The 15,345-nt window shown below is 40.1% G+C and overlaps 1 protein-coding gene across 1 annotated transcript; it reads left to right on the plus strand.

The window, feature by feature from the left end:
- Nucleotides 1–549: 549 nt before the first annotated feature.
- Nucleotides 550–15,037, plus strand: SERINC1 (serine incorporator 1). The gene is made up of 10 exons (NM_001031074.2): nucleotides 550–664; nucleotides 4,991–5,152; nucleotides 6,094–6,287; nucleotides 8,787–8,866; nucleotides 9,045–9,182; nucleotides 10,952–11,121; nucleotides 11,241–11,331; nucleotides 12,259–12,400; nucleotides 12,514–12,744; nucleotides 13,464–15,037. Exons 1-10 carry the CDS (start codon nucleotides 626–628, stop codon nucleotides 13,600–13,602), a joined length of 1,386 nt encoding a protein of 461 aa, NP_001026245.1. The 5' UTR covers nucleotides 550–625; the 3' UTR covers nucleotides 13,603–15,037.
- Nucleotides 15,038–15,345: the final 308 nt, after the last annotated feature.

A 15,345-nucleotide genomic window follows, 5' to 3' on the forward strand; every position in this document is an offset into this window, starting at 1 on the left:
CCACCCATGGCATGAGCCACAGTTTAGCACATAGCGAACAGTGAAAGCGATCCCTGTACAGAGATTTGAGGCTTGCTGCAAGAGGGTGGCTTAAATTAGGTCTGCAACTGTGGGATTGCGTTGCAGAGTAGAAACACTGCAATGAATTGCAGCCTACCCGCGATAGCCACCCTGCTCAGTGGATGCATTTGAGATGTTAACCAGCGGTGGCTGTATCCCTGCAACCATTTCACTCCCAACACCCAGCACACGCTAACCCTGAGTGAGGCAAGGCCGTGGTAGCAGCGCAGGGCTCGCCAGGAGCCTGCGGAGCTACAGTTGGGCTTCTTCCTACAGCAGGACACACCCGGTCCCACCACACTCAGGCTATCTCACTGACCCGAACGTCCGCCCCGCACAACGGCACCGCTCAACCCGCAGCACGGGCACACAGCAGACTGCAAGGGTAAAAAACAGCTGCACAAGTTCCATTCAACCTTTGTCACCGGCCCGCCTCCTCTCGCCCTCCGGAAGTGACGCTACGCGGCCGCCCGAGCTGCCGGAAGTGCTGCGGCGAAGAGTAAACAGCGCAGCTGGAGGCGTGCGTCCATCTTGGCGGAGCCGGAGTCCGAGTCCACCGCCAGCCATGGGCGGTGTCTTGGGCCTCTGCTCCATGGCGAGCTGGGTAAGGCGGGCTGGGCGGCGCGGTGGCTCTCTCTTTCTATCCTCTTCCTTGTCCTTCTCTCCTGTTGCAGGGCCAGAGCGGCCCCCGCCTCCCGGGGCCTTTGTCTGTCAGCGGCGGGGGCAGTGACCGTCCGTGTTGCTGGTCTTGGGGAGGCTGTGGCCCTTTCTGCTGCCCACCGACTTTCTGTGGGCAGCCGCCGCCCCTCGCTCCTCCTGTCCTGGGCAGATCCTCGCTCCCGACCCCAAGCCCCTTCTCGGGCTTTTCCGGGCTCCCCCCGCCGAGATACATGGAGTGCAAGGGAGCTTGGTACCCAGGCAGGCCACCTGCTCTCTGCTGGTTTCTCAGGCCTTGTTGTCTTGCGAGAGGCGTTATGGGTTCTGCTGACAAGCCTCCCCCCCCCCCCGCCCCTGTAACCCTCTAAAGCAGTCAAAATCTCATTCAGTGTTGATGAAGCTTGCTCTGTGCTTTGGGAAAAACAAAACTTGAGCGTTTCACTGCTCCTGGTGATTGTATTTAGTTCATCTTCCTTATGGCTTTGTCTTGGGCAGCTCCGCCCTTTGTAGCATCTTTGTCTAGTCAAGGCATCTTTTTCTCGTTGCTCAGCAGGCTGTGATGATGTCACTGCCATGCTGAGTGTTGCTCAGTGCTTATTCTAACTGCTTGGAAACAATAGCTGAGGGTGGGCTTAAAACTCTTAGCACTATACAGGAAAACACAGAAGTCTGTAAAGATCCTTCATGGCAGTTTTCTTCCCACTTGAGGTATTGCTGTCTTGTCTTTTAAGTGATCCATCTTTTTAAATCTAAGCCTTGTGCAAATGTTCACAATCATGTGTATTATGAATCTCTGTACGTTTGGGATAAGAATGTCAGTGGGATTGTGAAAAACTAATTTTTTTGCACCAAAAAGACTGTACTGTGCTTAGAGAAAATGAAGTTGTGTGCATTTGAACAGAAACTCACACAGCTAACTTAATGGTCTAACAAAGCCTCATATAGATTCAAGCTCCTATGTTTGCACTATAGTTTATCAAAGCATATGAAGCTCATTTTTTTTCTGCTAGAGTGATGATAACTTAATTCCTTGATCTCCTGTACAAATTCAGTTAAATGATCATAGAGACAGTAAATTAATGGATATGAAATAAGCTGCTAGGCTGATACATGTGTAAATAAGCTGCTGGAACACTGATAATATTTTGCTGAAAATGTGCTGTTAGTGTTCATTTTGCTTTAATTGACATTTTAAACATCACTTAATGGATTAAGCCAGGTAGGCTTTAATTACTAGCTGAATATAGTTATTTTAACGTCTTTAATTGTTGTCAAATACTAAGTGATGCCATAACCAGTTTAATGAAAATATTTGAGTTAATACATGTTGCATTTTCGAGTGAATAAACAGCCTTTCTGGTAATTGGTGTTCGTAGTGCATGAAGAATCCTGTGTACATGCTGTTGGTTCTGAGCATTAATTTCTGCTGAGAGAAATGTTTTCAAGATCATCTAATGGTCTTTTAAGTGCAATGACTTGCATAGTAATGGAATCTTGACTAAGTTAGTTTTACTCTAGGCAAATCCCATCCTTTAAAGTGCCTGAAACAAATCCTTTTTTATTTTCCCAATGGCTTTAAAGTATTGATTTTCTTTACACAATTAAAACCACAGCTAATCAGTGCTTAACATCTGTGCAGCAGTTTGTACAGCTGAAGTCTGTCTCTATCCCCACTCACTAAGAATGCATCTGTATAAAGAATTCATGGCTCTGAAAGGGGAGGGAGCTATGGAGGGGGGTTTCAGAGGAGCCAGATGTCATGGAGTTTGTTGGTGCAGACTGTGCCAGTCAGGGTAGCTGCTCCTCTTCTGGCTGGGGAGACAATGCTGCTCACGCTGCTTTGCAAGGCCAGGTGTTGTGCTGTGCAGAGCTCTTCTAAGTAACTGACTTTGGCATCCTTTATTTCTTTGGGATTATTTTGCATAGTTACTTCTTGTTCTGACTGCACGATGTGGTGCTGTGGTGCTGTGCTGCACAGGCACTCTTTAAGAGCAAGGATGAACAGGGAGTAGGGAGAAGCCTTAAAGAGCATTGTCATCTCAGCAAAAGGTTTCTGATCCCGGTGACCTGGAACAATCAGTCAGTCCTGATGCTTTTACTCTGTTGTGTCTTGTTTGTATTGCAGAGCTTTCTGAAGTAGCTCATTGCATCTGTGAGTAAGCTGAACTTCACCTGAGGAGATACTTTTAAGCTTTGATCTGTGCAGTTGTATCTTGCTGTTTGTACTGTGGTAATTTTTAGGAGGAGAGCTCTGAACATAGGAGGAAAGAAATCAGTAGAAACTGTCTTTTCAGCTGGTAAACTGCATTCTGTGGGCAGATTGCTTCTTGCTGCCTATGCTGTTTGGAATCCTCTACTTGTTAGGAATGTTTTTAATAATAGTATGTACAATTCCAATAAAATAATATATATTATCTCCACAGAAGAAAGAGGGACTTGGATTGTAATGTGGTTTTCTGTAAAAGTAGGTAACATGCATTAATAGTATCAGGAGATGTCTCTTATTCAGAGATGTGCTTGATCATTACTGCTGGTGAGAATGAGTTGTTCAGGGGCAAGGTGTTTTAGAAGCTGGTGTTGTTACTCAGACAGTTAAAGTCAAATCAGGAATATTGTCTCAGTTGAGGCACATTTTTATTAAGTGAGGTACAGTGACATTCCTTTCAGCTCCTGTAAGTCCACAGAAACATCCAAGTTACATTCACTCTTGTGTGTTCCCTTTCCAACACTCAGGAGGAAGCTATTTCATTTACATGGCATTTAATAAACAATTTAACAGTGATAATTTAGAGAAGCTTATGCTTGACAGTGCTCACACCAAGTTTTCTGCAGCAAATGAACCTAGACTTGTGTCCTGCTCTGGCAAATTCAAGCTTTTAGTTAAGTATATATTTAAAAATATTAATACAGACAGAACTAGTTAAAATACAGAACTAGTTAAAGAGAGTAATGTTTTGTGTAGAGAATAGGAGTATCTTTCACTAGAGAGGTTATTTGTGGTGAGGAAATACCGTAAATGCGGTAATACTCTAAAAAGTGCTGATAAGTCCTAAGCAAATACTTGTCATTTGTTTCCTAGTTACTTAGCATAGATACCTTTAACGTAGTTGCTTGCAATCAGCATCTTCCTTTACGTTGTGTTGCAGTGACACTGAGCTGAGGAGGAGGAAGTCAGAGTGATACGCAGTCTCTTACTTACTGAATTAGTTATAATGAGAATGGCCTAGTTTTGCTTTTTATAGCAAGGTAAAATTAATGATGTTTGTTGATTTAGAAACAATTCCATAGCATAGTAGAGTGAGCACTTTTGGCTCTTCCAGCTTTGACAAAGAACATCTGGAAAAATAATAGAAGGGAATGATGTAGAAGACCCAAGATGCGGGTCTGATCGAAACTGCCAGGACAGAAAATCAGAGCCTTTTCCCAAGGGCATCCCAGGGGACTGCCAGGAGTCCTCTGGCTGTCTGCTGCTGTGCTGGCACCTTCCAGCAGGGCAGACCGCTGGTGATTTGTTTGCCGTATGACTAAGTATTAAGAACTCTGACATATGCTCATCATCCTGGCTGACTGATGTGTACTGGTCATGTGCCTGTGTCTGGGAGTCCCTTGTGTGATGATTAATGCCTTTGGGTTTTTTGGTTGGTTTTTTTTTGACACAAGAGGAGGTGAGTTTTGCCACAGTTTAGTGCATGTTCTGCTGTGGTACAGACAGAGCAGGTCTTGTGTAATGAAGGCAACTGTAGCAGGGGACACACTAGAATCTTACATTGGTAAATTTTATTGTAACTGAATAATATGTGGCCTTAAGGCTGTTTTACCTCTTTTTCTGTGCTGCACTGGTGTTTATGGCCTCAGTAAGGATTGCAGCCCAATTGTAAATGTTGAAGATGGCACTTATGTTCACTTTTTTTTTTTCTATGGAGTGTATGTTTTATCTCTGCAGCTGTGCAGGGGAGAATGTTTTTGCTAGGCTAAAACAATTCTTGAATCTTAATTAGATGTAAAAAATGTAATTCATTTCAAGAGAACAAGTAAGCATGAGTCCAGGCTGAATGGATAAATGATTACTTTTGACATAGAAGTAATTTCACTGTAATGAATGGAAGCACCACCAGGATTTGTTTGGAGGCTCTGTAACATGTTGCATCTGCTCAGCCTACATTAACGTCAAGTGATTTTCCACCATAACTTCTGATTATCTGCAAAGCTTGACGGAAACCTAGGAGTGCAAAGCTTTTTAAAGAGTTTGTTTTACCTTCCTTATCTCCATCAGATACCATGTCTGTGTGGAAGTGCCCCGTGCCTGCTCTGCAGGTGCTGCCCCAGTGGAAACAACTCCACCATCACTAGGCTGATCTATGCCTTCTTCTTGCTTCTCGGCGTGAGCGTGGCCTGCGTAATGTTAATTCCAGGAATGGAAGAACAGCTGAAGAAGGTCAGGTTACTTCTTTGCTAACATGTTTGGTAGAACAAATGTCAGAAGTAATTGTATATGGTATCCTCAGAGCGTGGATTTTGTTCAGAAATGTATAATTTTTCTGCCAGGTGGTGCTTCACAATCACTGTTAATTTGATTACAGGTCATGTAAACAAAGGACTTGTGGAAGAACCATCGTGTACATAAATAGCACTATTTAGAAGTAAAGTTGCACTTTAATTGCTTGGATAAGAAAAGTCTTAAACAGGCAATCATAATTTATATTCGTAGCAGGTTTTTTCTTGTATATTACCAGGGCGTTTGTAGTTCTTAATTGATTTTGGTTGCTGTTAATAAGAATATAAGTGAGAAATGAACACAGTCTACGATTTCTAGTTTATTGTGCTGCTCTAGTTAAAACTTTATTTTAACTGCAAATGTACAGCAAGAATATTTTTTACAAAGGGTAGTAGGAAGTTCTTAGGGGATTTTTACAATCTTAGTTATATGAAGATAGTGCATGAGCTTAATGATAATTTCAATTTTGAATTACTGGGGAGTTTATAGCTTTTGCTGAATTTCGATTGCACACTCTGTGGTTCTGTTAGTCTTCATTTTGTTGTCTTGTTCTTTTTATTTGTTTATTTATTTTTGTGGTAGGTAGTAACTTCTATTAGGCATGCTTTTCATTTTCCACCCCTTTGTCCCCAAATGTTGTCTGCAGATGTTTATTTCAGAATATTTCATTCATATTATTTTGTTCCCCTTGAGTGCATTTAATATTCTGGTTTCAACTTTAACTGTACAGCTATACAGCCCTGCAGTACCATATTTCCTAGCTGAGTTTGTAGTTCTTAATATACTATTCATTAATATTGTATGATTATGCAAATTGCTACCACCTATTTATTCACAGGGGGCTTTTTACAGATCACTGAAGTATCTTGTGTCTGTCACAGATTCCTGGATTTTGCGACGGAGGGATGGGAACAACTATTCCTGGTGTTCATGGCCATGTGAATTGCGATGTGTTAGTTGGTTACAAAGCGGTCTATCGTGTGTGCTTTGGTATGGCAATGTTCTTTCTTCTCTTCTCCTTGTTGATGATCAAAGTGAAGAGCAGCAACGATCCAAGAGCAGCGGTGCACAATGGGTAAGATACAGAACTGAGAACTCAGATGGGCACTTAACTGTGGGCTTCATGGGAAGTTGTTTGTGAGATGCAGCTACTGTAGAAATGTAGCCTGCAGCCAAGCATGCTGGTCGAGTGTACTGTTCCACAAGCAGAAGAATTTCTTAGTAGTTAGAGGGGTGTTACTGCAGTAGAGGGCATACAAAGTTAGTAGAGTTCTCAGAGTGGATTAATTTTTGTGAAAGAAGAAGATCCACATGGCTGTCAGTTTTTAGAGCCCTAGCTACGACACTGGATAATCTGTTTATACATTTCCCAAGAGTAGAGATTCTTCTTTTGTCCAAAGAAGACGCAATTAAAAAAGGAATAATGGTACCATTCTAGTACTGAGATGTTTTTCATATGGAGAAAGATTTAAAAGCCTTATCTGTTTCCTAGGAATTAGATTCCACTTAACTTTGATGTTTGTTGTTGACTTCAGATATAGTTGCGTAGATATGTAACAACGTTTACCTCCCTGCTATCTTTTCTTCAGTTTTCTTTTCTGATCAGACTGAAGATAGTACTGGAATCTTAGCTTGCAGATTGCCTCAAGCAATGCTTTTTTTTTTTTTTTTTTTTTTCCCAGGTTAGGTGTAATTTTAATACAACTTTTGAAATTTGAAGATGAAAAGAAAACAAAACTGAACAGAATATGGCTTTAGTTTTCTTTGTTTAGGTGTAAAGAAAACTTTGCATATGGTATAGTTAAAAATGCATTAGAAACAGTAACTCAGTTAGGTCTCGCTACCCCTTGCTCTGTTCATGAGTATCCCCTACATCTTCCAGTATTGTCACAAAAAACTGTTAAAACATACTTTTAAAAAGCAAAAGAAAGTAGATCAGATACGTTGTGAATGATTTTAGGTTTTTTTTGTTTTGTTTTGTTTCAATAAAAGACAGAATATGTGGTGTAGAATCTTCTTCCTGAAGACCACTTCTTAGGTGTTTGGTATCTTCCTTGTCTGGAGTTACAGTATCTGATACAAATTTTTGGTACTACTTATAGAACCCACTGAAGTTTATTCTTCTTAGCCAATGTAGTGTCAGCACAAGAATAAAAGGAAAAATTTTGTTCTTTAACTGTTACTAGTAAAATATTTAATGATGCTACTGCCAACTCTTCTATAACAGGTAGGTGCTTCAATAACATACCTTACAGATAGCTTTAGGAAACTTTGGGTTTCGATTTTTAAGTTGTATACATCTTCAGTAATACTTTGCAGTGTAATCTTTCTGTTAGTGATTTGGAATATTTCAGAATATTAGGTTTTCCCACATCTGTGTACTAACTTTTTCACGCTTGTTTACAAGTCAAACCTAGTAGATAGGATCGAGTGCCAGCATTCCCTTTCTTTGCTTTTCTAACAGCAGTCAAAATGGCTTGCCATTCTCTTGCCAGGAAAGCAACAAACACAGTTATAATGTATTCAGAGGATTGTTACTCACTTGCATAGAAGAATAGCAACTGTAGGTGTTTCTTAAGTATTATTTTTAGCTGTCATGCAAACTGCGTGGATGAAGTGTTAAGAGCCCTTAAAAATACATGGAATTAGAGAGGAACTTCACACAAAATTGAAACTGTTTTTATAATGACATTTAAACGTCTATGTAGATTTAAAAACTAGTTTAAGTGGGGTATGCATTATACAGTAAATTTTCAGAGTTAGTTCAGCTTTCATACATACTTTCTTTTTATATCCCAGTCAATCCATGTTTTCCCATATTCTCCACTTCTTCCATCTTAATTAGTTTCTCTCTGCCCAACTGAACTCTGAGGAGTTCTCACCTGAAGAAATTTAATCTCATCTTTTGCTTGTTATGATCAAGTAGTGGTGACTGAAGTTTGACAAAAGATAGAAGGGGATAGAAAATGTGAAGACCATGCAGCTGTTTGAATTGTGGGAGTGTGGTGCGTGTCTTTGTGCTATATTCAGTTCTGAAGTACATGTAGATGCTATCATGCCTATATTTGGAGCTCCATGCCATTCTGACCAGGAAAAAAAAGTCTGCATCTTATGTTTGGTGTAATTTTTTTTTATTTGAAGTTCACTGCACAGGATGTTGCTAAGGTGTGTGATGAATCACTGGTGGAAAATGTTTCCCTGTTTTCTTTCTATGTGGCATCTGATCTGTTTTGTTTGGCCTCGAGCATGTATCTCAGTTACATTCCATCCTGGCTTCATACATCAGGGAGATATCTATGGGAAATTAGTGTTGAACTCTGTGAATCTAGCATGATTTAGCATCGTTTACTGGAGGAAAAACAATCTTGAATAGATAGAATAAGAATTTTATCTTCTAAGGAAACAAGAAGGAATGAATTAAAAAAAAAAAAATTACAGTACAACAAAACAACCACCAAACCCTCTGAGAATGTGTGTTTTGTGTTACTTTGAGTTCTTGTGGAGCAGATAGGACTGCAGTAGTTGCCAGACTTTTTCTTACCTTTTTTTTTTTTTTGCCCCTTTAATTCTTTAGATTCTGGTTCTTTAAATTTGCAACAGCGCTTGCGATTAGCGTTGGAGCTTTCTTCATCCCAGAGGGACCTTTTACTACTGGTAAGAGAATGTTGCCTTCTCTTGGATTATGGTGCAGTGGGAGTGGTTTTAAAACTAAATTAAATGTGTACTTAGAGATTACAGGTTTTGTGGCTGCATAACTGTAGACCTTTCTCTATGTTTAAGACAAGGTGGTAAATTATCAATGGCCCTGAACTGCTTTTATTTTTCTTTATAGTGTGGTTTTATGTAGGTATGTCCGGAGCGTTCTGCTTTATTCTTATTCAGCTGGTCCTGCTTATTGACTTTGCTCACTCCTGGAATGAATCTTGGGTTGAAAAAATGGAGGAAGGAAACTCAAGATGCTGGTATGCAGGTATTGTATTGCAATAAGAACTTTTACATTTCATTGTATGTTATGTTGGATAAATTATTCACCTGAGTGATGTATTTTACCAGAAGGCAGAAGAGCTACTTTGTGCATTATGTATCAGTTTGTTGTAGTGGGATCCAACTCAATTGTCACAGTGTTGTTGTGATACTAAGTTAAAAATGGAGAGTGGGGACCCAGAGCAGGAGAAGAGGAAACTTCTGCTGAATGATGAAATCTAGTTCCTGGGCACAGGGAGTCAGTATACTGTATCAGAGAAGAGAGTTATAAGTTAGGTTCTTAGGTTTTCTCTTTTTTTTTTCTTTTTCAGGCGCAAACACAGGCTTTGTTACACCTTAGCACTGATTAAAAATAAACTAGTTTCATACTGAGTGCAAGTTCAGTGAGCTTTTCTTTATGCCTGCGTATTGGTCATTCTTTTAGGGCATAGGGATCGTTTCATCCTGAAGCTCCACCGCACTGCCCTCTCACTTCCTCTCCTCAAAAGAAGAGGGGGGACAGAACATGATGGAAAAGGTCTCAAAGTTTGAGATTAAGACAGAGAGATCACCCATAAATTGCCATCACAGGCAAAAGAGACACACCATAAGGAGATAAATGTAATTTATTGTCTATTACTAACAGACTAGAGCACTGAGAACTAAAAGCACTTTCCCCTCCATGCCCTGTGCTTTCTGTTCTATCTCCTCCACCAAGTGGTGCAGGGGTTGTGGTCAGTCCATAATGCTGTGTCTCTGCTTCTCCTTCATGATCACTCTGCCTCTGTTCCACATTGGGTCCCTCCTATGGGGTATTGTCCTTCCTGAGATGATCTTGAATAGGTTTCCCATGAACTGCAGCTCTTCAAGCACTGCTCCAACAAGGCTCTGTACTATGGGATCTGTCTTTCAGGAATGGCTTCAGTACAGGGCTCCACGGGCAGCAGCTCACCCAGACCTCCTCCACCATATTGAGCTCTGTCAACGGGCTCTGTGCCTGAGGCCTGCTCCTACAGGGGCTTTCCGTGGGCTGTGTCCTCCTGTGCAGCAGTTTTTTCCTTCCTTCAGTCTGCTCTCGCAGAGGCACAACCAGCATTGCTTGTGGTTCAGCTGCCCAGCAGTGGGTCCCTTTTGGAGTAGCTGCAGCTGGCTCTGATCTGACATAGGGCAGCTGCTGGACCCTGCTCACAGAGGCCACCTCAGTAGTCCCCTGCTGCCAAAACCTTGCCATGTAAGCTCAATATAGGCTTATGCCAAATGAAGGACCAAGACAGTAAAGGAAGCACAAGTAATATTGCTGGATAGATTATTTGTTAATTTTAATAAAGCAATTTCAAATGTGATAATTCATTCTTGTCAGGAGACAGCTCAGCCTGTGTGCGGTGGCTACTTTGTTCTCTAATGTTCTTAATAAGATGTAATTTTGAGCTTTTGATTTTCTTTCTGTTGGAGAAGTAGTTCTCCATTGTCTTCTCCATAAGCCTTTACCCAAAGTATATGTAGCAGAACTGTATTCCTTCATACTTAGTCTGTTTGGTTGCTGTTAAAGCACTGGAAAATGAAATACAGATTCAGGCTTCCCATTTTTATTTATTTTTTTAGATATTCTTTTTAACACCTCAAGTTAAAGGGATTTATTTACTTTAACATGTCAGAGCCCAGGACTGCTCTCTAATTCTGTTTATTATCATCAGGTTTTGGATAATTTACAATATTATTTCAGTTTTAGTGTGCTGTATTGCTAATCACTTAAACTCTGTTTCTCTTTTTTCACAGCTCTGCTCTCAGCTACAGCTGTCAATTATCTACTGTCTCTAGTAGCTATTGTCTTGTTTTACGTTTATTACACTCATCCAGAAGGTTGTTCTGAAAACAAGACATTCATCAGTGTTAATATGCTACTGTGTATCGGTGCTTCCGTAATGTCAATTCTGCCAAGGATTCAGGTATAGTTTTGTTATTTTCTTAGTTTTCTGTATTATTTTTCATTATCAGAAACCCATGATATAATCATGCTTGAGACTTTTGAGTTGCCTAACTGCTGTTTCATGTCTACTTCATACAGGAATCTCAGCCAAGATCTGGTTTGCTGCAGTCTTCTGTGATTACCATCTATACCATGTATTTGACTTGGTCAGCTATGACCAACGAACCAGGTAACTGTAGCAGCGGTATGTGGCTTTTTAGGTAAACTGTTCAGCTCTAAATTCTATCTTCACCTGTTTACAAGGCAACATTGGAATGAGGTACTGTGATGTGCGCAGCCACAAGTTTCTCCCACTTTCTTGCAGTTTCCTGCAATAACACTAAATAAATAGTTCTTTCAAAGATATATCCGTACTGGGTTTGAAGTTTCTTGCTTGGTATTGAGATGTTGATGACATTTTTCCTAATGGAGGAATTATTTCAGTGTAGTAATGTTGTAACACTTCTTGCCTGAAAACAACCAGATGTCTTAAAAAAAAAAAAGTTCAGCCATTTCATTGATGAAAATAAACCACCAAATACTGATTTCAGTGCTTTAAATTGTCTCTGGCATGGAAGTAGCCTTTAATCTTAATTGTAGGCAATCTTCTGTGCTCCTGTGTAATGGCAGACATCTGAGTCCATGTAACTACTGAAGTAATTATGGAAAAGTAGTCTGCTTTCTGCTGTTTCATCTACGTGTTGTGTGTGGATGCTGTAAATTGGGAACTGTTGGTATAAGAAACTTTGTAGCATTCTTTTTAACTCTGAGATGACTCTGATACCTCATCTGTAGACTATATGGTTGGCGTACTTGGCTTCTAGTAGTAGAATTTATTTGATTTAATATGCAGAGAACTTCTATTTCGTTGCTTCTGGTTATATGAGATGGCAAAAGTAAAGCACTTGATAGGTATCTCAAGGCAAATAAAGGATTTTAAATTTATGTAAGGTTTTGTTCTGTCATTGTCCTGTTGTAGAGATTCTGTAGGCTAAAATTCAAGCTTTTGTACTTTGGTCACAGAATTTCTATTATTCTACGTTCTGTATGGAAATACGCTTTTAACTACTTGCTCAGTTTTTGTTTTATCTAAGTTTTAATGTAATTTCCCTCACAGACAGGCGCTGTAACCCAAGTTTGCTGAGCATCATTGGTTACAATACCACCACCATTCCAACCCAAGGTCAAGTAGTGCAGTGGTGGGATGCGCAAGGAATTGTAGGACTGATTTTGTTTTTGCTGTGTGTTCTCTACTCAAGGTAAGGTTGCTTTAAAAAAAAAAAAATCCATTGTCTTGTATTACTTCTGATTGTCAGATGATAAATTATATTCATTTGGGTAATGGTACTGCATTCTTTCCTGTCAAATACAGCATCCGAACATCCAATAACAGCCAAGTTAATAAGCTGATGCTGACCAGTGATGAATCAACTCTGATAGAAGATGGAATGCCCAGGAATGATGGCTCCCTTGATGATGGAGATGATGTTCACCGTGCCATAGATAACGAAAGGGATGGAGTTACTTACAGCTACTCCTTCTTCCATTTTATGCTTTTCCTGGCATCGCTGTATATCATGATGACACTTACCAACTGGTACAGGTATCTACATTTCATAGTACACTATGCTAACAATCTGCATGCAAGATGCTACGGTTAGCTGGTCAAACAGGCACAAGCGATGTGCTACAAGGAATGTGGCTCTGAATGGGACTTCCCTTGAGAAGTGCACTGTTTGACACATGTGAATGAATTGTAGTTGTACAATGTTTACTAATGTTATGTTAACAGCGTGAGCAGATGCTATTCAGAACTCAAAACAAATTAAAGATCTCTAACAATTTGCTGATGAACTGCTTGTACCAAAATAACAAAACTAGAAAGGTGTTTTCTTCTAAAGTAACTCTTAATAGATAGTCTTGTTCTTGGTTTGATTTATGGCTCTGCTTAAATCCATGTGATACAAAGGTTATTAATTCTCCTAGAGTGTGTCTTTTCACGAGGTAAAATGCATTACCAGTAGCATAAATGCTATGCAGTTCTTCTTTTCTGCAGATGTACTTAGTAGTTATTTCTGCTCTTGACAGATTCTCTTACTCAGTACTTTTTGGGCTGCTGTTGTTTTCCACAACTTGCAGATGGTGTTTTCATACAGACTGGTGTGAGCTAATTGGAGGAAGTAAAGAGGAGGCATCCTTTGAGGTGTTCAGCTGACATGAAAATAATTGACTGTGCAGATGCTGAGTAGTGCCTTACTACATGATTGCCATATTACAACAAAAATTGCAAAAAACATCTTTTTTTTTTAATTCTTTCAACAGCCCGGATTCTACTTATGAGACAATGACCAGCAAATGGCCGTCTGTCTGGGTGAAGATATCTTCCAGCTGGATTGGCATTGTGTTGTATGTGTGGACTCTGGTTGCTCCGCTGGTTCTTACAAATCGTGACTTTGACTAAGGGAGCTGCGTTGCTCCCCAGGGAAGATGGTGTTAGGTCCACCATGTCTTTGAAACAAACAGTATTCAGGATTATAGTGTAGTTGTAAATATGTGTGCGCGTGCTATCTGTGTAGCATATACCCTGCTTTACTCTGCATGATCACCTTGAATCATGTCTTTTTGTCACTTCACTAAATGGCTCTTTCTAGCTGAGCTCAGTGAGAATTGCTACAATGATAGTTTTCATAGGATTATTCCTAGATCAAGTGCTTTGGGAGCATTAGAACATCAAGGCCTTTTGGAAGTGTGTTTTTCTCCCCACCCCTCAACTGTACTAAATAGTTCTCTGGGGGGAATAAAGTGCAAGTGTTAATTAACGTAACGAAGTAGTATTAGATCAGGCTTTGCAAGGGAAGGAGGGGCTGCCTTTGATAATCCGTGTTGCCTTGATTCCAAAGTAATCTCGAGTTAGCATTGTTAGACTCAAAATTGTGCGTGTTCCTACTTACAGGACATGTTGCATCGTGTTGGCACTAAAAGCCTGGTCTTGTATTAAGGGCAGCACAGTACCTTCAGCACAAACGTTAAACGGGGAAACTTGCACCTGAAATTGTGGAGAGGCTGACATCTTCCTGTGTGCTGTTGTCTGATGTGTCCCATTGCAGACAGGACTGGGGAAAAAATATTCTGGTAGCAGATGCTCAGAAGCATGTTTTAAGACACCTGTTTACAATATGCATCTACGTAATTTTTTAAAAGGTAGTTTAAGTGGGATAGCTGTGCTTTAATTTATTGCTGGTTTTGTGCCACTTTCTTGGCTAAATTACAATCACGAACTTTGCAAGGAGCCGAGTGGTGAACACTGTTGGCACTTCAGAGGAGTTTTTGTGGTATGACGATTCAAATAGAAGCAGAAGAAGCACTGAAACTGCAGTAACAAGGGGAGGCTTGCATTAACAAAAGTCTTTAAGGTACTCGAGGCTCTACATTTTAATTTGGGTATTTTGCTGTCCATTACCAGAGATGGAGTTGAGCCTAGAAAGTAGGTCTAGAGGAAAGGTAAAACATTAGATCTGTTTGATTAAAATACTGTATAGTTTTGTGCAGTTACGAAAAATTAAATGCTTTTGTGCTTGCTGCTTTGTAATTGAAGTATGTAAGCTGCATTATTTATGTTTTTCCTTTACTTGCTATGACCTGAGACTTGAGCTGTCTGGTCAGGAGGTACCCTAGAGCATTTAGATGATGTCATGATTATGTTACTGTGATGTTTATACTGTTACTTCTTGTTGCTAATTCTTTTCTAAGCTTTTATTATAACTCATACTGACATTTATCGCGGAAGTATGACACGTCACTCAAACCTGAGATGGTAACGAAAGGATTAGTAAAGGCTTGCAGTAATTTGTAATATGTTGTTACCTTAATAAATAAATTTGGATGAAGCTGTGTAATTACTTTTGATGTCTCATACTGCTTCTGAACATGTGGCTAGAATATAGTTCTTATAATCTTTGAATCTTACATTCCCTGGCCATTTTCCAGTATTTGGTGGTTGAAAAGTAAAAACTGACAATGCTGGAAAATATACCTGTGTCAGCTCAGGCTCTTTGCATCACATGTAAGCCTGGGTGAAGTTTTTCAAACTGTGCCCTTCGCACCCATCTCATTCAAAACACTAAAATGCTTTATACCTGTAACTGCATTCCTGCTTAATCAGCAGGACCAAAGCATAATTTCAGCTGTGCTGTATTATTTTTTT

This window comes from Gallus gallus, chromosome 3 (genome assembly GCF_016699485.2).
Source record: "Gallus gallus isolate bGalGal1 chromosome 3, bGalGal1.mat.broiler.GRCg7b, whole genome shotgun sequence".
Taxonomy (NCBI): domain Eukaryota; kingdom Metazoa; phylum Chordata; class Aves; order Galliformes; family Phasianidae; genus Gallus; species Gallus gallus.